Genomic DNA, 24,600 nt, shown 5'->3' with positions numbered 1-24,600 from the left:
AGTTGACATAATCCAGTCTGATTATCCATCAACATACTTTCATTTTAGTCTAAAGAATTCCTAATTTCTGCTTTTCTAACTCAAGCATTAGGTATAATTTCCTATAATTGAAGTTTATTGACCATAAATTCCCAAAATAACTGTAAAACTAAAGTTAATGAGTAAAAATTGCATCATAAGTGGTAAGAAAAATTAAAAAATATTGATAAAAAGCATCAACAAAAGTGTTGATTTTCATTTTGATGGGAAGACAACACAAGGGTTAAGAAACAGATGTGAGCTTGAAATCCATCTTTTCTTCTCACTCCCAGAAAAAAAAAAAGAGTCTAAGTGTCCCCCCCACCCCCCCTTTGGTCTGACTGCTTATTTTTTTCTTAAACGCAGCTGTTTCAGAGGTTTGTTTTCTGTTTTAATTATCGCAGATGCAAACTGAGCATTTCCTGTTGTTGCTCCTTCACATTAAAAGCTTTCCACTGGAAAGCCTTTTGGGAGGCTTTTATTGTGAAGCAGCTGTAGACAATGCAATTTAGGAGACTCTGAGATTAGTGGAGCGTTTTAAGGGGTGCTATAAAAACTATTTAGTATTGTAATTATTTGTGGCTATTTTGTCAGTGGATCACTTTCAAATACTTACTTACTATATGTCTTTTGACATGCAAATTACTAAATTAAAAGAATGAAAAAAACACTATAGAATGATGACATACCAATCCTGATTTGATGCCAGCTTTACTGGTCAGTGGTCATTTTAGCACTTCCTGAAGTGACTCATGATCACATGCTAACTAAACTCCCTAATATTACGAAAACAACTTGGACATGTTATTCACATCCTGTTTTATCGGTCAGCTGTTTATAATAACAGCTAAGATAATAATCTGGATCTTTTAGATGAGTAGATGACAGAAGTGTTTTAGTGTGGGTGAGTCATGCAGCGTTCATGCAGTTCAAACACAGAGAAAAGAAAGAGTCCAGCCGGGTGAAGCGTGGTGTTAGCTGGCCTCTGGTCACCGACTCACTGCCTGCAGCGGAGGAGGAAGCAGCAGCAGCAGGAGGCGGAGCCCCGGCCGAGTTGGCGAGAGAGGAGGAGGGGCTAAGCCCCAAGTGGGTGGGGCTAGAGAGAGTTTTGGCGGCAGTGGCGTCATTGTGCTGGCTGACGACCGACGGCTGGCGGCGCAGGGCGCCGGGCACCGGCGCCTGGCCCGTCTGGAAGGTATAGACCACATCCATCTGAAGGAAGGACAGCCACAACACACCGTTAGACAGCAGAGACAGAGCGAGGGAAGAACTGGGAAGGGAAGGGAGGAAAGACTGTGGAGAGGTTACAGAGAGTTTTTAAGAGGCTGGACGGACCGACAGTTTTAATGTCCACAGTGCAGAACAAAAGAACAGAAAAGTCTTGACCTAACTTTGTTCAGCAGCATAAAAACATCATGAAGTTGGTCGAAACCAGCTACAGAGAAGACACAGAAGAACATGAAACAAAGACGAGACAAAACGCACCAGTCCGAGAACAGGAGTGAGGAGACGAGGACACTTTGAGAGAGAGAAAGCAGTTATTTAGTTAGTGAAAGACGATTGTGGAAATCTGGAGGAAGCTCTTGTAGAACGAAGGAATAGCTGAAGAAATGCAACAATGAATAAAGAGCTTTTCTCAAAAAGCACTCAGAGAGAAGAAGCCGTGGAGGAAGAGGAGAAATTGTGCCACTCTGAATGACTGATAAAGTTTGGGCAGCGAGGTTCTGCTTGTACCAATTATTCCCCCACTGTGTTGGACTGTCGAGGCGTTGAGCGGCATTACGCTGCCCACCAGGATTAGAGAGGAGGAGGACAGGAAGAGGAGCGTGGAGAGATAAGAACCTAATTAGCTTGCAGCCTTTCGTTGCCTCCCCCTCCATCCCCTCATCCTCCCATCCCAGGAGGATGACAGACTGATATTACAGATACACAGACATGAAAAGAAAAGAGAGAGCTTCCACTTTTCTCTACAGCGTGTCTGACGATGGAGACAGAAGAGCTTTATTGCTGGTGCTCCACGCATCACTTCCTTCTTTCACGACGCCCCGCGGCTTCACGGAGGCCAGGTGGAGGTTCTTTTCTGACACTCCGCGCGTCAGAATAAGGGTTTCCATCTCAGGTCTGCACCCGCCTGTCCGTTCTGTAGCCTAAGACCACATCCCATGAGCTTATAAGGCAGGTGAGGTTACCAAGTTGTCATTTAATTGTAGAGGTTTACAATTCAATTTTTAGGAACTTCTCATCCAACTACTAACTCTGTTCGTAAGCTACTGTTTCCAGGTCAAGAATGAGCTTTGAACCTCAGCTTTTAAACCTGGTTTTGGCCGCTTTGTGTAAGCAAAACAAATATTTTATTCATCATATTTATCATAAAAGCATTTATATGGAAAAGTAAATCTGATTGTTGCAGGCAGAGACTGTTACTGTTAAGATACTGTTGGTTGTGTCTGGAAAAGACACATTTGGAACAAGACGCCAGTCAAGTCTGATATTCTGTCTGCTAGTTTGAGTCTTTGTCACAGGGCCAAACAGAAAAAACTCAAGACCAGAAGAAGATATCAGTTGTTAGGAATTCAAATGTGTTTATCCTGCGGCCACAATAACTATAAGTTAGTCCACTGCTGAGAGTTAAACACCTGACCTCTCTGACTGACTGTGTGTGTGTGTGTGTGTGTGTGTGTGTGTGTGTGTGCGTGTGTGTGCGGAGCGTCGGCTGTTGTTACTGTAGGTGGATGTGAGCGAGGCTAATGAACCCCATTGGGACTGAATAGGACTGCCTGTGGACATGCTAATGCTCAGTGAGTGTATATGTATCCTGTAGGAGGATGACACACACAAACACACACACACGCACGCACACACACAGTCTCAGACTGTGAGATGAGTCACAAGGGAAGGTGGCTCTGTGAAGGTGCTGCTGTGTACCACCAACACCAACTGGCTGAAGAATAAAAAAATAAAAGTATCCAGGGAGCCTTTTGTCCCACGCTGGATGCCGTCCTTAATTTTTGTACTAAAGCTCTGCAGCAGAGTGTGAAATTAGCAATTACTGGTACAGTGTCTGTGTTAACTATCTCCGGTTTAACCTCACACTCTGTGTTTTCCTCTACCACAAACACGTGGCTGAACATGTTAAACGTGGAGGACGGTTTTGACATGAGGCTCCAGTCAGAGACACAAATAGCCAATCAGCTCGTCTGAACTGGATTTCAAATATAATGGAAGAGTTCATCGGCTCTATTTCAGCGTCTGACCGGAGCAGCAAATAAAATGTGCATTTCACACCAAAAACATTTTTTCACTCCCAGTGTTTAATAGTTTCCTTCAGAGTTGGGTAAAATAAGTCCCCACTAAAGTACCAGCCTCTAATCCAAGAAACATTTTATTCCCCCTCAGCCTCTGGTTCGCAGTTACATAAACTCTGAGTGGAGACGTGTTATTAGCTGCTTAGTGTGGTATAAATATATAGTGATGTATAAAGAGGTATGCTTTTTTCTGTCTTGAGGACAGGAACACTATTGTGCAATAGAGCCTCATGTATGTGCATGTATGTAGTTTTTATTTAACATTACTGCTTGTAGTTTCCGAGGTTATCAGAAACCATTCAATCTGTCAGTCAATAATTAAAAGGTCCTTTTCTTGCGGCGATCTGACATAATTCTTATCAAGATTTACCTGTTTTGTGCAAAAACCCTGAGCCCAAAGTGGCACACATTTAAGCTATTAATCTAAACGTCTTACTGCCAAGTCCTGTTTAAATCTGCGGCTCTTATAACTTGACAGAAAGGGTTTTAGTTACTTAAGTCTCTCCTCGTGGTCTTGTTGAAACACAGTTCTGTACCTATTTACGATTGATTAGCTGAGTAGGATTTCAAGTTTTCTTTGCCAACGACAGCAATGCAGGTTTAAATGACAATTCCCCTGCGAGACAAACAAAAACTGATATGAAAACAAACAAAACAAGTCCAAAAAGGCATGGTTTTTCTTCCAGAGCCCCCTGCATCACTATGGCAACTGATGCTTTTATGACACAACAGATATTTAAATCACCACTTTGGAAATGTAATATCCGAAAAAACCTGAAACAAAAAGTGCGGTTACAGGTATAGTTGGTGTTGGCGGTGTGCGGCGGGCATACCTGTGTCTGGATGCGGTTCAGCCCTCTGAACCAGAGGATCTGGCCTCTCCTCATCTCCATCTCGGCGTGGTCGATCTCATCGGCGCCCTCCGTCATATGCTCCTCGTGGATGTCCTCTTTGGTGGTGCCGTGGCCCGCCTCCTTCAGGAACTTCAGGCGGTGGGTAGGGATGGCGGAGATCAGCTGAGAATGAAAACATTTAAACATTATTTAGATAAAGGATCACTCCGCTGACTTTACACATCAAGGTCAGTCGACTTATCAAGATGAAATCTACTCAGCATTAAGCTTGGGCTTGAAGATGATACGTTTAGGGAGGAGGAGTTTAAAAGACGCTGTATTTACCAGGCAAGGGTTTAGAAATAAAAGATGCTTTCCGGTGGCATTATGGGAAATGTAGGATATAATGATTCTGGTACTTGATCTACGATGAATAGCTTCATGAAGTTTTTTCAAGTTACAAGGAAAGATTTTCACCACTTTCTTTAAAGTGAACATTTTCTATAACCTTAATTGTTTTTTTTTACTGTAGCAATGAAAACGAATGACCTTAATTTTGGTCTTTTACATATTGCTCGTAAAAATCTTATATCAAAAAGCCATCGCTTCTTGCACCAACTATACATACATTTTAAAATTCTTAAACTGTAATTTTCCATCTGATTACCATAAATGACCGGTAAGAGCTAACAAGACATGAAAAAGCACGCTATTTTTATATAGTTTTTATTAATGCCTTTGACCTGGGTCGGATTTTCCCCGCAAAGTCAAAAAAGGATTCACGGCACGGAGCTAGAGTAACACAGTCTGACGGGTCACAGATTTTGGTGTAACACCGGCAAAGCCTGTCTTAGCGAGTATCCAGCCAGCAAAAAGGTAGCAGGAGATTTCTTTATCTTGTATTTTAATATTATATATTATTGAAAAGTTAAAAGGGAAAGTGACAGACGACTGCTGAAACAGAGTCCAACTCAGTTGGGGTTTCAACAGATGAAGACAATTTTAAATGATTCAAAACTGACCCCGAATTAGCCCTCAAGTATGTAATTTCATGAATAAAATAACTTTACAACACGAGATGTGGTTGTACGTTGGTTGCGGACATTAAATTACGTCCCCTTACCTAACCATTTTTCTTTTTGTCCCCCGTACTTCAATGTATATGAAAACCTTGCATTATGTATTTTGTTTATTATTTACTTCTATTATGTTTACATATCTTATTATTATCATTAATCAAATGGACATGTGATGTTATGGTGTACTGACTTTACTGTACATTATATTTTATTACCTGTACTGTTTCATACCATTCATTGTTGGATTAAATGAGAAGAATAGAGGCGAGAGGCACACCTCCTGCTGCACATCGGCTTTTTATATTTCTGTCACCTTCTCGCTCTGTTATAAAACAAAAGAGCTCTAAAATAAGCCACAGACTTCAGATCAGTCTGTTTCTGTCTCTCTGTAGTCTCTGCCCTCCAACTGAACCCACCAGGCTCCTTGTGACTGAACTCTTTCTATATTGTATGCTTTCGTGTGTGCGTTTTTTTGTGTGTACACGTTAACAGAATCGTGCATGTGACGGTGTGTTTGTGTACGTCCACAGAGGGACTGACACGTTGGGTTTGTTTTCCCTCAGTGCACGCAAACGGGAGTCGCGCTGCTTGCATGTGCTGTGCCCATTACCATAGCGATGGTCGCGATGGAAACTCTGCAGAGCAGCAGAAGTATGACAGGCAACAGTTTGCAGCAACAGACCGGATGTATCCACCTCTTCATCTTCTCCCCAGTACCAGTTTATGTTATGTTTTTAGAGCTCAAGCTGGTGTTCCACATTTAGCTCTGAAGTCCGAACCCCTGTGGTTCTGGCTCTGGTCTCACCTGTCCCCACAGCAGCTCTCCCACACCGATGAAAACGCACCACAGCCACTGGTCGATGGTCAGAGCCGTGCAGGAGAAGGGCTTCCCTCCGAACTGAACGATGATGATCTGAGGAAGAAAAGACACGTACGGGACATGTTAGTTGAGTAATGGTTCAGTCTTAAAAGACTGGTCTCCTATTAATATTTTATTTATTTTTAAGATAATTTGGCCATTTCAGGCCTTTATTATACAGGACAGCTGAAGAGTCAAACCTGCGGCGGCTGCGTAGAGGAGTAAACCGCTATACAGGTTAGCTACCTAGGCGCCACCATTTTTTAAAAAATTATTTTAAACAAATCTCATGTGTAGGCCTAAACTAACAAAGAACTGATCTGACTAACACCTGTCTGTGTGTGTTTCCAAAGCCTGAGAAGTCTTCTTCCTGTGTTCCAAACAGCATCATTAGCCATTCTGTTGCACTGGGGGACATGTTCCTTAATTACCTCAAACACACACTGTAGTTTCTTTTGAATCAAACCTACAAATACTCACTAGAGAACTTCATTGGGGTTGATCCGCTACTCAAACTACGCCCCACAAAAATGCTATTTTGTTGTTGGTTTGATTAAAAACTACAGTGACCAGCGGTTTTACGTTCATAACTGAGACTTTAGTAAAAATGAAACTATGTAATTGAGCGGTTTTGAAAGGTTTATGTCTACAGCAGAAACCATAATGGTTGAGGCTGAGAGCCACAGCTAGAGTAGGGAAGTCACAGGTAATTGAGAGATGTTGATTTTGAGAGTTTAATGGGATTTATTGACACAAATTAGTGTATATTGTCAGCCTAGCTTCAGCCCCATGGCCATGGGAACTAGGGGTGCAGAGGGTGCTGCAGCACCCCCTAGCAAAAGGACAAACTACTACAACCATAATTAAAAAATTTTTTTTTTAATACATTTATTATTAATATAAACCTACCCGTTTTCATTACAAATTAAATGTAATACATTTTAAAATTTGGTAAGTAAGAGACAAACAGATAATTTGATTAGACTGAATTTGCAGATTTTGCCAAAAGCGAGGTGCGCCTTGGGCCTCTGACACTAGTTAGCTAGCCATGGCACAAAAGCACATTTTGGATTTCTTTGTTAATCAACCCCAGGCTAAAAAGCTTAAAAGACCACAGGCAGAAAACTGCAACTGTAACCAAAAGAAGTAGCAGCAGCACCTCTACACCTTCACACTCCCAGAGTGACCCTGCTAGCAACAGACGACCAGGAAGCTAATGTCGTTAGCTAAGCTAGCGGATCGTTTTTTCGCTTGTGGAGCGTGTACCTGCGTCCCAGTTTTATCACCAAAGCCTTAGTACTGTTTTGACACCACGCAGTGCCTTTGTTTTAATAAATAGGTATTTTGTCTTCATCTTGACAGTATGGCTATGAAATAAATTATTATTATTGGCTATTATGTTTTGGTGTTTCGGGATTAGTAGCCTATGGCAGGCTAATGTTTGTCTCTGATAGGCTATTTATAATGAATTGAATCTCTACACAGTTCAACAAATTGTGATGGATACAGTTTGGTTAACTTTGGCTGAAAACTTTACTCTGGGAAACTTGTCGGCATCCCCAATTTTAAAATATGTTCCTGCAACTCTGTTCAGCTCCCTGATTATCAAACTCACTTCTAGCAGGCAATTATGAAGCTATCATCAGCTGATAAAACTCGCTGTGCCACTTCCTCCCTCGATTTATATTAATGATCTAATCATGTTTTACACTTTAATTTAAATCCATGTACCTAGTTTAATGAGGTTAAGTTAAAAACCGTTTGTGAATCTCTGGATTAGACTATGATGTATGAGATGATGGTTGCGGTGGTGGGGGAGTTACCTGCAGGACAAAGGTCCCCAGTACTACGCTGCAGAAGATGGGGTTCTTGTAGATGCCCTCGAACACGTTCCTCTCCCCGTGGATCTTCCTGGCGTTGATTTCGTTGAAGAGCTGCATCATGACGAACACGTTGAAGACAATGGTGTAGTGCTCCGACGGCGGCGCGTGCAGGGGAGCGTTGCGGCCGCTGTCGATGTCGAAAATCGACTCACCTGAGAAACAAACAAATATGAATTTCCTCTGAACTGGATTCACATACTGACTTTTCCAAACCATACAATAAATCCAAAACTTAAATCTCTCACAGACGTGATTTTTTTCGTAACCCGTCTGGTTTGTCCAGTTGGATTTTTTCCCCTTTGCATGTTGGTAGTTGTTAAACTCACCAGCGAAGAGCAGTGTGAAGATGATGACGAGCTGGTACACGGCGTGACCCAGGATGTTCTTCATCATGGTCCTGGAGATGAGAGGCTTGTTGCGGCCGTACGGCCGGCGCAGCAGCAGAGACTCGGTGGGCGGCTCGGTGGCCAGAGCAAGAGACGCCAAAGTGTCCATGATGAGGTTGACCCAGAGCATCTGGACGGCCTTCAGAGGAGAGTCCTGCAGGAGGGGGAGGGGTTGGGAGTGAGTTCAGGAGTGTCATTTACGCAAAGCACACAACCATTAACACGCCTCCCTCAGGGCACATTTGGAGTAATACAGCTTTGGGATATCTTTCATTTCCAATTAAATCATTTTTAAACACCTTTTTTACCTCAGTTTTTCAACAGCGGTTTGACTTCATTTGCAATCTCGCCGCCACAAAGTTCACTTCACATTCGGTCTCAACCCAGTTTAAGAGTTTCAACTCATAATGTTGTGTCTGCAGCCCTTTGACCCCAGCCGGGACAACACAGAGACATTCAAAGACATGTTTGTACGTTTGTTAAACCAAGCATAATGTCCAATGGCATTTATGAAGCATAGCATAAGTTCTGCCAGGTCACGGAGTCAAGCTTGGCTATTAGCTCAGCTCATAGCTCAGAGTTCCTAAGCCAGCACACCAGCTGATGGCTCAGCTGAGTCCCTCTTTTGATTGGATTTCCCAGCAGCGCTCTATTTAAACTTCTTTTCCCAGCCTACCTTGCTGTATCTCTGCTAGAGCTTGAAACCAACCTCCAACCCCAGCTCCTCCTTTTGAATTCATGTTGTCTGACTTAATCAATGTTGCGTCTCTGTCATCGATGCCGCTCTCTTCTGTACCCTATGGGGATCCTGCAGTGTTGCTCTCCCTGCTTAAGGCTTTTCATACATGCACGTGGAAGGGCCGGGAGGTGTGCTCTCCCTGTCTCATGCTTTCCACGTATGCACCTGGAAGTGCGGGGAGGCCCCAAAGAGGGGCATTCCATCAAATACAAACCGCAGATGAATTAATCTATTTTGACAAAGTGCTCCTGGCTGAAGTACTGTACTGTACTGATGGATGTTGTTGAGCCCATATGCAACCAAGAGACTTGCAGAAAGTACTCAGGACTGAAGAACAAACCTCCACTTCTCCTGCATGTTTTTCAGGACCGAAAATAAAACTCATGTTTCTATTTACGGGAAATATTCTACTAAAAATATACTGTACATTGCTTAGCAACATAATTGTTTTAGTCTTATTTTACTTGACTTTAGTTTTTCCACTAGCTATGTTACTTTACTCTTATTTACAGTATGTCTTAAATTTGTCTGTGAGCAACTGTAACTGAACAATTTTCCAGAGGGAAATAAAGTAAATGAAGTGATTCTGAAGGGACATCCCTTGAGGAACGTTATAAGACTTTGCAGCTCCCTCTGGAGCCAAAACAGCTTTATACAAATTCTTTTACACACAGTAGTACTCTTCAACACCTGTAAACATACTTTGATGTGTATAACTGATAGTTTTCCTTTGAGTAGGTTTTGTGCTTTAAAAATAGAGATTTACATATTATTTATGTATATTTTTACGTACATACTACCATTATAATAACCAATTATATAATAGTTTTGTCCACTAGACTGAGTTAAATGCATATAAGAAGGAAAACGCATTTACACCCATTTCATTGGACCCTACGCTCCAGAGACCTTCCTCTGTACATACCATAAAGACAAATCAGTTCACCATCTTTTAATGATCTGAACCAACATGCCAGGGGTCTAACAGAGACCAAGTGACGAATGATCAATGTGTAAACACAGCACAGAGACCACAGACCTGCTGAGTTCCCGTTATATTGCAGGATTATGATGGCAACGTGTTGCCATGGTTTCAGGCTGTATCTTAGCCTACTTTGTGCTCTCGACTCTGTAGCCCAGTTAGTTATCTGTCCTGCCAGCTGTGAGCCTTTCATTTAATACACAGCCGTTAGTTACTTCTTTTTTTTTTGTTGTGCCAGGAGTTACGTTTCCTGATTAGAGACACATTATGAAACAAAGACTATGTGACACGGCTGCCTCCTCTCCTCACAGCGCTCAGGCATTCTCTCGTTCTTGTGGAAACTTGATCAAAAGGAAAATTGCAGAAAAGCAAATGCAGAAAACACAACATTCAATATAACTATCAGGACGTGAGCTACAGTTCCTGTCTAAACATCAAAAATCCACAGAAATCCACAAAGATTCCCCAACAGAATGCAGCACAGCAACCACATTACACAACTCTCATTTGTTCTCAAGCTTTCATTCAAATCTGCACCCTGAATATGGTTGGATCAGCTGATGGCAGGGACCAACCCTCACGCCAGTTTTTGACCATTTCACAAACTGCCACTACACTGGGCTGCTCTAGGTAACGCGACAACGGAGAAATGGAACGCCAAATGCGGGACAGTGTCGACAACTTGCACTGGGACATCATGCGCGTTCAGGAATAGAACAACGTGGAAAGGAACTACAACACAAGGGACGCAACCCCTGGTTTTCAGTATGAAAGTCCTGTGTTGTTTGACCCATCCACCACCCCGACCACCCTCCCTGCAGGGATTTCAGGCTTTTTGATACTACTCGCTACCTTAATCGTTCTGAGATCACTTTACTTTACTTCAAAATTAGTAATCAACACACAAAAATAATGCCATTGACGTGACTTGTACACAAATCAATAGATTAAATAACGTGACCATTTCACCAACTACTATGAGACTGGGGGTACGGTGCCTTGCTGAAGGGCACCTGGCAGTGCCCAGGAGGTGAAGTGGCATCTCTCCAGCCACCAATCCACACGCCGTACATGTTGGTCCATATGGAGACTGGAACCGGTGACCCTCCAATTCCCGACCCAACTCCCTATGGACTGAACTACTGCCAACCCGCAGTTTACGTCTTATTTACCCAACCTCCACTTAATTGGGTAATCAGCGCCTTTCTCCACTCATTATACCGTAAGTTGATCGCAATTGAATGGGTGATGTCAAAGAAATCCTGCTTGATGCGTGTTATTTCGGCATTAGGGGTGGGAAAATGTATGTGCGCTGTAGCAAAGCGTTCAGCAGTGATACGGCTGAGTGCAGACTGTGATATTCCCACTGCTGATGCTATGACTGTTTGAAATGACCCTGATGCCAATATTGTATGTTTTTATAATGTAGCGAGGACTTTAACAACTGCTGGAATGGAATGTGAACGCTGAGTCAGAGATTCAATGTCATCTTTGATTTCTTCCAGTAACTGTAATATTGCATGGCTGATCAACCTGTAACACTGAAAAAGTGTGATCTTTTCAGCTCAACTCCTTGGCCTGTCTTCCTCTTACTCGAATAACTGCTGCCATTTCACCAGGATGCACATGCGAGGAAACCCGCTTCCAGGTTTACACCTGCTTTTAAAAGGTGGAGAATTTTCTCTGCAAAATAAGTGCGCTGTCATGGAAGTTTTTTGTACAAACCGCTGAATACATAATTAGGCGCACTTTACGCCTCCCTCCTATCTCTTTATGGGAAACTCCCACTTTTCCCTTCACCCTCCCACAAATGTACATGCGTGACACGGAAAAGCGTAACTTGCCATTTTCAGCTCCTGCGACTTGCAGTCTGAGCTTTTACATCAGGGCGGCCTGTTTGTGCATACCTCGCCATGCTTTTTTCTACGCGGTAGTACATCTGGCCCTGAGAGTCTGCGGATGTGCTCTTTGACTCTGGACATAAGCACAGCAGTGCTTTGAGCTAAATGCTAACATCCAACCATCCATCCATCCATCCATTGTCGGCCTAAGTAGCGCTAAGCTTAACTTACCAAATTTTATTAGTTTTGCAGGTAATTATTCAAAAAGAAAAGTATTTTGACCTATTGATGGAAAGGCAGGTAATCACCAACGCTATTAAATATCAACCCGAGCGGGACGTTAACGTATGAAACCAAATATCAAGACAATCCATCAAATAGTCGGCCTACTGGAGTAATGGGCCGATCAACATTTCCATCCACAGAGTCATACCGCTGATACCAGAGGTGCCAATGCTAAAATGAAATTTCATTTTAGATTTATGTGGCGCATATAATACAGTATATGAAACTTAAAATAATGTCATGTTAAAAAATAATTCCTTACAAGATGAAAAATGTAATGACAAAAATCCAGACAAATTATTTTCAGTGTACTCCAACGCTAAACACTGACATCATGATAATGAAAGATGTGACATGGACGTTTTTAAATTGGTAGACGACGTGAAACCTAAACTTTCAAATTAATCCCTAAACTTTTAGCACTTTTCAATTACATTTTGGTCATGATTTGAGTTTAGTTTTAAGGAAAAATCAAGTGGAAATGTCCTTTTTCCCGGGACGGGATGTTATGCCCAGGGCTAGATTACACCAATCAGAGTTTATTCTGGAAAATTGCGTGAAAATAAAGTGTATTTAAGAAAATTCCACAAACATCCAATCAGAAATTGTATTAAAAAAAAAATGTAACATTGTCATATATTATGTGCACACAAATGGACAATATAATTGAATGAGTTCATGATGATATTGGCAGCCTGGGACTTCCATAAAAACACAAAGATAGCAGCTTTAACTGAGACTGAACAGTCAGTTCTAAACACCAACACATGAGGGAAGGGACTGGTTTAAACCTGCTGGATAATGTCAGCTTTACCAGCAGATTCCTTATGTCAGCTCAGACCTGTCTGAGCAACTGTGATGACACCACAAGCAGTGATCCTTAGGGTGCAGCCTGCAGCCTACCTGTGTGATGCAGGCGCCGGTGAACGCCACGATCACGGCCACCACGTTGACGGTCAGCTGGAACTGCAGGAACTTGGAGATGCTGTCGTAGACGTTCCTTCCCCACATCACGGCCTTGACAATGCTGGTGAAGTTGTCGTCAGTCAGGATGATGTCAGACGCTTCCTTCGCCACGTCCGTGCCGGCAATGCCCTGATGAGAAGAAGCAGAGGGGGACGATCAGATCCTGGTTTATCCTCTGGTTTTCCTCTGTGCCACAGAGCTCCATTGCTTTCCAAAAACGATTGTTCTTTCATTACCATGAACAGATGGTTTATATATACTTTATTTGGATTCAATCCTACATACACCGTCCTGCTGCCACCAATACCTGCTAGAGATTCAAAAAAAGTTCCTAATAATTTGAAAGAAATTACAGTGACCTTTAAAAAATGCTCTGAAAGCAAAAATGGAATGTATGTGAACTATGATTGCTAAATAAAAAGATGTTTGAGGAGAAAAAATTCAGTGACCAGCTGTTTAAGGAAATTACTGGGCCTTTACAAAGCTGTAATGTAAGTTGCAGAGTGTCTCGATGCAGAGTTAGGACCCTCCCTGAGACAGAGGTGATTGGCTCTCTGTTTTCCAGCTGAACGGGTGATAATGAAACTGGGACCCTTGGGTGTAAACTGAAAATGTTCCAAATGGGACACATTATGCCTGAAAGGTGACTGGTTCCAATCCCTAGACTGCCTCTGTATTGTGTTTAGGAACAGTTAGCAGCTGCTCAGCGGCCTGCAGGAGACGCTTTTCTCAGTAAATAAAGGTCACAACAACACACAGAGGAAGCAGCTGATGTTCAATTTAGCCGTATGGGCTACAATATCAGCTGATCAATTGTCACCATTGCAACAGCATTTCTCAAGCCAGCTGCTAGATCAGCAGAGCCCTAACACCATTTATTCACAGGGTTAATTGCAGTCACTACATTTCTTAGAGAGACATGTCATAATCCTATTTTTAGGAAGTGCATTATAAACAATTTGAATGAGGAGAATAAAAATCGTATTGTGCAGCAATGAATAGAAAACTAATAGATTTCTGAAATACATCCAAAAGTCTAAAACACAGCAGCATGCCTTGTAAAATTGTTAGTTTTCATACATTAAAGTATATGCATATTTTACTAAATATACTAAAACTCATTGATATTTCAAGGACTGACATCTGGGACCACGTTTTGTTAGCTTTATTTATTTATATATAATTTATAACATGTAGCGTATCATGTGACCAGGATGTAGGAGTGATATTATTGTCTGTATATTAGACATATATAAATCAGAAATATTAAAGACAATCAGTCCCGGTGTTTTCCCTGTGTGTGTGTGCTGGTCTTTGGAGAATAAGCGGAGTAATGTGACAGCAGAGTGACCACCCCCCCCCCCGCTGTGCTGCTGAGCATCCAAGCTCAATATTTATTGATATATTTTCCAATTCACAGGCAAATCCATGACATTAAACTTAAGACTTATATGTATGTAGCTGCATTAATTAACTCAAATCAGCAAATGAGTAAAGCAGTGAAGAGCTGTGGAGAAAAAGAGATGAAAATATGAGGAAGAGGTTACCATGGCAAAGCCGACATCAGCTTTCTTGAGGGCGGGGCCGTCGTTGGTACCGTCTCCCGTCACCGCCACCACCTGTCGGGTTTCACCCACCGTGCTGTCGATGATACCTGATCCACAACAAAAATACTCTGTGTCAGTGTTGTGCAGGGTTAACAGTGTTTTCTCGCAGAATTAGGCTATTTTTAAAGTGTTGTAGTTAATTATTTTGTGCCCCTCTCACAAAAGCACCAAACGGACTAGTACACAGTTCACAACACAACAGGTTAGTTTGTGCATCAGTGAATTGGTCTACATGTCAACAGCAATTTATTTATTTATGATAATATACTGTTTCTAATTACCAAAGGAAAATGTAGGACCTTAATGGAACTTTAAGGGCAAACTGCTAATGACGTTACAGTACACATTCATGGTGTTACTTTGCAGATATTACAATACATTTGGCAATTATAGTAATGTTGTTGAACTTTAAGAGCAGAATACGGCTTAGTGTAATATGTTTTGAGAGGGGAATATTTTGAGTTCAGGTCTGGGTTTGGTTTTATTGGCCACTGGGCTGGTTTTCTCATACAAACCTGGCAACCCTGAGTGACTGAATGAACATTACAGAAAGAGACACATACTTATTTAAAAACAAACATGTCACAATTACTACAAATTAGAATTCAACCAATAAGAGACTTGGCTTATAACTACACCTATCTCACCTGGTATACAAAGACAAATAAACATGTAAGCAGCAGTAAAACATCCTAATATACACAAGATACAGTACATGGTTAAATACTGAACCCACCTTTGACCAGAGTGTGTTTGTCTGTTGGCGAGGAACGAGCCAGAACGCGCAGTTTGGGCCAAACTTTGTCCAGACGCTCTTGTTCCACCTTGGAATTTAGAGAAAGAAAAATAGTTTCACCAAATTCTTTTAATGCAACAACACTATGTACCAAATACTGGGAAATGGCACCCTTCCCGAGTGATGAAAGCATAAAACCTTCATCCATCTAAAGACAGTCCTTCACAACGCTGCGGAGGAGGGTATGGCTAGTCCACAAAGCATTCCAGGATGGGACAAAAAACCTGCTCTGGTTTATAGGCATGACTTTCAACCAATCACAATCCTCTTGGGCGGTGCTTAGGTCCGCGTGGAGCCGCTGCAAAAATAGCCTCAGGAAGGAACTTGTTTTGGTGGAACATGTGTACGTTCAAAAGTTGTTTTAGGCGTGCAACAGAAAACTCAGATGGGACAGATAGTCCAGCTAGCTGTCTGGATTTACCCTGCAGAAACCTGAGGAGCAGTAAACCATAGTCCTCATGAAATCCACCGGAGCTTCCACCAGCCCTAAGAAATTGGTAGGAAACAGATGTGTCGTGGATATACTGTAGACTACTTTTAAGATAATACTCCACTTTTCTTGTATTATGAAAAAATGTTTTACTTTTAGACAGAAAACCATAATTCATTAACAGTAGAAAGGTAGTCTGGGCTTTATTTAAAGACTCAGCAACCATCTACCTTAGGGCTGGACATTCTGACCTCAAATCAAAATCTCAATTCGTTAAACCTCGCCTTGAATACAATCAATGAATGATATTTTTTCTTTTTTTTCCTTTTTTTTTTTTCCTGATAGTTCACCGACAAGGTTTTTAATGTAATGTAATGTATGCTCAACAATTGAAGTAGGGCAGGATTTAAAAAAACATATTAAACAACATTGGGGAATTACGTCGGTTAGCGGTTCTGAATTTCATAATTTCATTAAAAATACCAGAAAATACTAGCTCTGGACAGGGAATGAGAAACAGAAAACTTCCACGGCATCCGCCGATATTAGCTTATTACTGATATATCATGCTGTGTATACACTGACTGATAAGTAACAAGAAATTCAAGGCTTAGTTACTCATCTTGTTGACAAAACTTGATACTTAAAGTAAAAATTTAAACATCTTCGCTGGCTGCGATCAAAAACACATTTCTGCACTGGTCTCACCTCTCCCTGGTCGTTTCTGATCTGCTGGTTGAACTCTTTGCCCTCCATACACAGGAAATCCTCGCCGGGCAGCAGGATGCCACACTTGGTCGCGATGGCGCGGGCGGTGTTGATGTTGTCTCCGGTAACCATACGTACAGTGATGCCCGCACGCTGGCACTTGGTAATAGCCTCAGGTACCTGGAAGGGTGTGAGACAGAAAGAAACGCCATGAAGCCTAGAAGATGAACTCAGGTCAGAGTAACTCGCAAGCTTCTCTTTCTGATCTGAAGCTTACTCATCTTTAAACCAAGTGAGACTGTTTGATGGCGAGTCTTTTAGTTTAAAAGACTCCAGAAAACTTCTTTAGACGCCACGATGTGGGACCAGCCTCATCCTGCAACAGCAGCAGGTTCTACACTGTACAGTTGCTGTTCTTCACATCCTAGCTGAGACCTCAAACAAACACACGTCGAATCTTTGATCCACGCACAGATAGCCTTGACCGGAGGGAAGAAGTGGAGGGGTTGGGCTGTCTTTATGATCAACATTTTCCAGAAAGTGATAAGGTTAAAGAATCTGGAAACCAGGGCTGGTACTATTGTTCATAAAGTTCCAATACCACTACCATGACTTTGATACCGGTTCCTAAACTATACTTTTTTCAATGCCAATTTCATAAAACCAAAATAAAACGACACATTACGGGACAAATCTTTTAATGTATTGTCAGCTCTTACTACGTGAGCCATGTCTCTGTGACTAATGTAAAGTTTTCCTGCCTATCTTTTGGATGTGTCACGTTAGACAGCCAAACACAATCATTATTCGATCTTGGTAGAAGCATCTGCATGCTGATTGGCTCACTGATGCCGATGAGATTTACTCCTTAGGTATTGAAATTGGGTATAAATGACGAGGCATTTTTTGATATGCGATACTTTAGAGGCTTTAGAACAGTGTGTTCCACAGCCAAAAGTTATTATATCATAAACAAACTATTAACCATACTAACTATACTAACCAATTCTTTACTTTTTTTTTTTTAAACAAGTCAGCTGGAGACTCAGTAAATCACAGAGCAAAAGTTAATTAGGCGACTACTGGCTAAAAAGGACGAACGACTGTTTAAATCGGCAACTGATATCATTGTAAACTGATAATAAATACGTGCTGCGCTAGAATGGAAAGCTGCCATGTGTGGCAAGAGTAACTAAGGAGCGTAGGGCTTCAGGGCGAGTCATTCGACACACGTGGGACACACTGGGCTCACCGCACGGACAAAACAAGTAGTCCAGGCTGATCCGGGATGCTTTACAGTTGCCGTGTACCAACGTTGAAAATTGAACAGCCGTGTATCGAGACATGATAATGACAATAATGATAATGATCCATAACCATTAATTGCAAGTGGTCTGATAGCGGAAGTAATCCCTTCTACAGTTACAGTACGTTTGTGCAGACTACACACTGTCAGGTCACAGGATTTCTTAGAAACATGTATGTAGCTGTGACATGCGTTTCTTTTCTTCTTAGAATATGACTTTTATGCCTTCAAGTGGAAAAATGTAATGAGTTTTGTGTCCATCAGATCACACGTTGTGCTGTGGACTGACTCAGACTGCTCTCCACTTATTTCTATCCTGTCTGAGATCTTCGTGCTCTGACATTAAAGCAGCGGGCAGCAACACTGATGCTTTCTGAGCATCATTACAGGCTTCATTTCACACATGAGAGCATCTAGACACCTGACCCCGACTCACCTTAGTGCTTCTGTTAGGGGAAAAAACTCATGGATTATTGAATGTTTACACCCCACGTTTTTTCTAGCACAAACACTTTAATATAATTATGAGCAGCCTGTCGGATCAGCTCAGTTACACTCCTGAGCTCCATGTTCTCTCTGTTCTTTCAGGAACAAAGAAGGCAGGACATTTCAAACTAAGCCAAACTCATTTTGTACCAGTGAAAACGGCTGCAGACTGCAAACGCTGATTATTACTACCAACCTTAAAAATTCTTTGAATTACACTGCTGGGAGAGCCTTGTTTTTTAGGGGTGGGAGGGTACTTTACACATGCACGCACAGACATGAATGTGGCCCCCTTATCTGTAAAATGATGCAACAAAGAACCAATAAAAATGCCAATACACAGTGGACAGGCATTGGTTTGCCTTACTTTGTTTAAAAGACAAGACCAAACCTGTATTCCATGATTATGACAAAATGGTCGTCTTACTGAAAACATAGCAAGATAACTTCTCCAAACTTAAACTTTCAAGCTTCTCAGAACACAACACCCAATACACAGTTAACTAGTTAGTTATCAGAAATTGTTATGCGCGAGAAACACACACATTGCTTTACTAATAGTCTATATTTCATTTTTCTGAATATTTAGTTTCCTTAGATAAATATACAGAAAGGAACTAGTGGCACCAAAAGTTCTGATATTTTAGAGCTCTCCTTAAAACTTTCATGGAGCTCTTTCCGATTATAAAAGGAGATTTTGGGGCTTTTACGTCTTTAATTGTTGACAGGACAGTTAGGGGAGAAAGGGGGGAAAGAGAGAGGGGGAAGACATGCAGGAAATCGTCCCAGGTCGGATTCAAATCCTGGACTTCTGCATCGAGCCATAAACCTCTCAGTACATGTGCGCCTGCTCTACCACTGAGCCAACCTGGCCACACGAAAGTGTCACTATTAAAAAAGGTGCTCTAAGAGATGTTGGGTGACGACACTTCTTGCTGTCAAAACGAGGCTAGCTCACCCCTCCTTCCTCCTCATCCCGTCCCCTCTCCCTCCCTTCCGTGCACTAACCCCCCCCCCCCCCCCCCACCCTTGTTTCAGCCCAAAAAATGCATTACATCGCTTAGAGCCCCTTTAATTTATGGGTAAATATATCCAAGGCCTTCAGCTGAAAGACTGCTCTGGTAATGGGCATCCCATCATCACGTTTTTCTGTTATGTAATCACACACTCTCCTGTTTGCATTTTTAGACGGTGTATCATCTCCATGACAACACCTAGTTGTACTTCCGTTCTATTTCCGAGTTCTGGGCTTTTTGAGCTGAGTATATCATTTATCATGTATGAATGTGGATAAAGTTAGTGATATTTAGATGCTTGCTAGTTACATTTCTAGTGAGGAATCGGCAAGAACCCATTTTATGTGCCGCTGGGCACTCCCTCTCTTCAGTCAGTCACTATGTCTCTCCCCTCTGCTTTTTCGACCAGCTGTTTGTAACTTTAAAATAAAATGGATTATGGATCATTTCATTTCTATAGTTTACAGCTGACTATTGAAACAGCCAACGTCCCTTACGTTCTGTGACTTGAACAGCTGAAAGCCTAGACCTCAATTATCCTCAAAGACCCCCCCACTTTTCCTAGGTAAAAACACTATCTTAGATAAGGACCAGTACGGTAAATAGTAGGCTACTGGGTTTTCCGAGGGGGCCCCGTAACACTGAAGAGACTCAAGTACTGTATCAATGTGTGGTACCAATGAAAGAGTAGTTATGATTCAGCTGAGTGACAGGTGGTCACAGGAGGCGAGCTAGACCGAAGGCTTCATTGAGCCATACTTTGCTCCATCCATTTAACCTCTTTTTCCCCACTTTTGGATTTGCCTATGGCAGGTACTGCCGAGATGGCGGACAGAACCACCAGGATCCGCCCCACTTTGAGCTTTAACTTGACTCTTGAATCAGTGACGTCCAGGAGACTACATCCATATCTTATACAGTCTTGGGTTTGAACAGTGAACAACCTGAACATGACCTAGCATTAGGTATTAATTACAGAAAGTGGTATCATCTGGATATCTGTGTGGGCAGAGTTTAAATTGCACAGTACCTCAGGTCTGACGGGGTCCTCGATGCCGACCACCACGATGCAGGTGAGGTCATTCAAGATGTCGTTCTCGTTGTCCCAGTTTGGCTCCCCTGCATCGGCGGGAAAGTCCCTGTAAGCCACGCAGATGGTCCTCAGGCCATCGCACGCCATCGGCTCAATCACCTTACGCACCATCTCGTCACGGTCCTTCGGCTTGAAGATGCGAGGGTGACCCTGGGCGTCCAAGATATAGGAACATCTGGGGAAGGGGAGAGTGAGACAGAGGAGGGGGAGGAGATCATTAGGTAGGGTATCAAATGACATCCTTTCATCCATCATCCACCCACCCAATCACACATCCGTCTGTCCATCCATCCATCCATCCATCTACTCCCCCATCCTCAGGTTATTTAATCCCTTTTCTTACTTTCTCAGGACTATCTCTGATGCTCCTTTGCTGTACATGCGGAAACCTCCGTCAGCGTTCTTCAGCACCGTGCTCATGGACTTGCGGGAGGAGTTGAAGGTGTAAACCTTGTAGAGTTTCTCTTCGGGGACCTCATCTCTGATTGGCTGGTAGTCCCTCTTCAGCTCCAGCACCAGGCCCAGCAGAGCACACTCGGTCTTGTTGCCTACGTGGCGGGGAAGGCCACCTTCTTTTTCCGGAGACTGAGGAGAGACAAAGGGTTAGGATTTGATATGATATTAAGGGCCCTATTTTAATGATCTAAGCGCATGGCGCAGGTGGGTTAGGGTGAGTCCAGATCCACTTTTGCTAGTTTGATGCTTTGCGGCACACCGTGCTGGGTGCAAGGTAGATCCCTAAGAGTTTTTAAATTGGTTTTGTGTCATCACGGGCAACAGCGAGAACTAAGACTTCTTCTGCATTTAGAGCTGTTGTTAGATTTTAATGAATGTTAGTCACACGCACAAGCACACATATTAAGTCAGAAGTTAACCCGGAGTTTGACAGCTGGTTAGACAGCTGATTTGATTTTTAGATCCTGTTTCAATCAACTCAAATAACCAAATTTGCTGAGCTTTGGGGCTCTTTGGGTTCCTTTTCATGACGTTGCTCTTCCTGATGAAGAACTGTTGCAGGCAGCAGATTATATAAGATATAGCTAATTTACATATTTTAACTGCTTAATAAACCTGTAATTTACTAGTCAAGCTCTCTTAAAATTGTCTAGTCAACATCTTTAATGTAGGAAATCACAGCTGTTGATTGTAGCTAACATATTTATGTTGACAAGTTGCAAAGTTAAGTGCAGCTAAAGTACAAAATAAATAAATTTAGCCAAAAATCCAAAGCCTTATGTAATAGTCCTGTGGGATGTATCTGGCCCCAGGGCAGGTCATTTGAGACCCCTGGGTTAAGGATTAGAATAAATTAATTCTCCAGGGACATAATAGTGTCCTGTGAGTGACGACTCGCTTTTATACTAGTGGACATTTTTGGAAAAACCTAAAATATGACCAATCTTGCCAGTTCAAGGGCGTTTTTAAACAGGGTTTAAAGATAACATTTAGATCAGGTGTTGTGGTTGGATGCAGCTGGGACAGTGAAGCTCTCACCAGGATCTTGGTGGTGTACGCCGAGTTGATAGCAATGCTGTTGACCATAACTTCCAGAGTCTCTGCTTTAATGGCTTCTGGTTCGGGGACCTTTCTGTAGTGCGTGTCGCCGACGTACGCCTGCACCACCGTCATGCGGTTCATGGTCAGCGTGCCCGTCTTGTCCGAGCAGATGGCCGTGGCGTTGCCCATGGTCTCACAGGCGTCCAGGTGACGCACCAGGTTGTTGTCCTTCATCATTTTCTAAAAGAAATAGAGGACCAGGTTAAAAGCCGCGGCCTGTGTTTAAGCAATTTTGAAAACTACATGACTTGACCTTAACCCTTGTTTTGTCTTCCCTTCAAAATTGAAAAGCAACACTTTTATTGACGCTTTTTATCAATGTTTTTAAATTTTCAAATTTTTCCATACGTTTTTGTCTCATTTTTCAACACTTTTTTGACGTTTTTAACACTACGTAACACTAACTTATTAACTTTAGTTTTACAGTTATTTTTGAAATTTATGGTCAATAAACCTCATTTATAGGTAATTTTCCATAATGTTTGAGTTAGAAAAGCAGAAATTAGGAATTATTTAGACTAAAATTAAAAGAATGGATGTTGATGGATAATCACAGACTGAAATATGTCAACTTTTACTAAATACTATTTCAAAACCACTTCAATTTTCCCCCCTAAATGCTATAAAATTGAGTTAGACACCCCAAATTAATGAAAGTAGAGATTTGTACTTGCCAAAGAGCGTTGTGTGGAATCAATCATGTTATTTTGGGTAATTACAATTGGGTAATTGAAAAGAACATTGATATAGGAAAACCGGTCAATTTGACCCGAGGACAACATGAGGGTTAGAGTGAATTAAATAAGTGTTGTTATGAAATCCTAAACAAAAATGATACTGTGAGGAGCTCAAACTGTGATCATCTTACATGCCCCATAATCCTGCTTACCTTGACGGAGTAGGCTAGAGAGATGGTGACAGCGAGCGGCAGCCCCTCGGGAACGGCCACCACCAGCACGGTCACGCCGATGATGAAGAACTTGACAAAGTACTGGATGTAGATGGGGGTGCACTCGGCCACCCAGGTCCGACCCTGGACCGCGAAGGTGTCGATCACAAAGTAGAGGATGAGGATGATGACCGTCAGAGCCGACATGATCAGACCTGGTCAGAAGGAGCAGAGTTTAGACACGAGCACACCTTCCAACCATGACGAGTCTGTTTTATATGTCGAGTCCACTGGTTTCCACAGTGTGAAATAAAAACTATATATCCCAAAATTGGTTTGTAGTCATAGTAGCTTTTGTTGTGGTAACGCTTCCAAAACACATCATTGTGCTTTTAGGGACAATCCGCTGTCCAATAACTCCCATTAACACAAAGCCAGAAAATGTGTTTTGGTTGTTTTGGGTATTACAAAAGTTTGCAGACACATGCCATGCAATCACAATTGGTATTTTGCTGCATGTCATCCACTAAGCTCTCTCTCTCTATGTTTTCTGTCCATCTCTACTATCAATTGTCAAATAAAGGAAACTTATGCATTCAGTCTTTAATTACTTGATTGTTTGCTGAATGTAACATTTGAATATATCAGGCTTGTAAAACACAGTGACATCACAGGTGGTGATTCTGGTTAAACCACAGCCAAAACAAGTTTTATTGGTTTATGTTTGAGCAAGGCGGTGAGGTTGATATTTTTTAGATGCAAAACAAAAAAAGGTATTAAGAGGAAGGGTCTGCAAATAACAATACAATTAAAAAAAAAAAAGATATTTGCCTGTAATCTTTGACTAATAAATGTGTGTCAGACAACGCCTGAGTGTAAAATTAGAAACAGGTGAGACCAGGTGAACGAAAGAAATCCACTGCTTGTGTTCTTCTGCTTCACCTCTCCTGTCGCTCACTTCCTGTCTAAGTGTTTTGGTCCAAATTTTATTTGGGTGGTTTATAACTGAAGCCCTCCAGCCCTTCCTAAAAGCCCCTCCGTGTATTAAGGTCAATTGAAATGCCATAGTAAATACCTCCACTTCCGGGATGAATCATGTTCCTGAAAAAAAAAAAAAAATCCATCCAATAAAAGGGAGTGCATTCTGACCCTCTTCCTCCCAGTCCCTTCACTGCCTGAGCACTTTGCGTACTATTAAAGGAACAGTCTGACCTTTCTGGAAATCCACTTGTTAGATAAGGAGATGGATACCGTACAGAGAGAGGTCAGGGATGTGTTCAAAAGCACTGGAAGCAGGAGGGAACTGCTAGCAGAGCTTAAAAAAAAAAGTGTGTGTGTGTGTGTCTCTCACCAGCCTTCCCGATCTGTACAGCCAGTTTGGTGAGTTTGCCCTGCAGCACCGACTTCTCCTTCTTGGTTACATTAACCTTCTTCACCGGTTTAGCCTCCTCCTTTTCCTCCGACTCGGTGGCCTCCTCGCTCTTCAGCGGCTGGATCTCCAGGGCAATGCCGTCCTGGGTTTTGGCTGGGGGGGGG

The 24,600-nt window shown here is 42.2% G+C and overlaps 1 protein-coding gene across 6 annotated transcripts in view; it reads right to left on the bottom strand.

Moving 5' to 3' along the window:
- Positions 1-24,600, bottom strand: part of LOC117942658 (plasma membrane calcium-transporting ATPase 1-like) — a 92,091-nt gene that overhangs the window by 2,934 nt on the left and 64,557 nt on the right. For 3 of the 6 annotated variants that reach the window (XM_034868242.1, XM_034868244.1, XM_034868241.1), the window contains 13 exons: positions 24,416-24,589; positions 23,065-23,279; positions 22,113-22,355; positions 20,962-21,203; positions 20,556-20,793; positions 16,718-16,897; positions 15,520-15,607; positions 14,724-14,830; positions 13,114-13,305; positions 8,304-8,517; positions 7,918-8,129; positions 6,041-6,148; positions 4,157-4,339 (listed from right to left, as the gene is read on the bottom strand). In XM_034868242.1, the coding sequence (XP_034724133.1) occupies positions 4,157-4,339; positions 6,041-6,148; positions 7,918-8,129; positions 8,304-8,517; positions 13,114-13,305; positions 14,724-14,830; positions 15,520-15,607; positions 16,718-16,897; positions 20,556-20,793; positions 20,962-21,203; positions 22,113-22,355; positions 23,065-23,279; positions 24,416-24,589 (2,396 nt within the window). Of the gene's footprint in view, positions 1-1,019; positions 1,231-4,156; positions 4,340-6,040; positions 6,149-7,917; positions 8,130-8,303; positions 8,518-13,113; positions 13,306-14,723; positions 14,831-15,519; positions 15,608-16,717; positions 16,898-20,555; positions 20,794-20,961; positions 21,204-22,112; positions 22,356-23,064; positions 23,280-24,415; positions 24,590-24,600 lie in introns of all 6 variants that reach the window. The other 3 variants (XM_034868243.1, XM_034868245.1, XM_034868246.1) reach the window with 2 other exon arrangements.

This window comes from Etheostoma cragini, chromosome 4 (assembly GCF_013103735.1).
Source record: "Etheostoma cragini isolate CJK2018 chromosome 4, CSU_Ecrag_1.0, whole genome shotgun sequence".
NCBI classification, from domain to species: Eukaryota; Metazoa; Chordata; class Actinopteri; order Perciformes; family Percidae; genus Etheostoma; species Etheostoma cragini.
The sequence above is the reverse complement of the archived record's forward strand: the minus strand, read 5'-3'. Positions and strand labels throughout refer to the sequence as shown.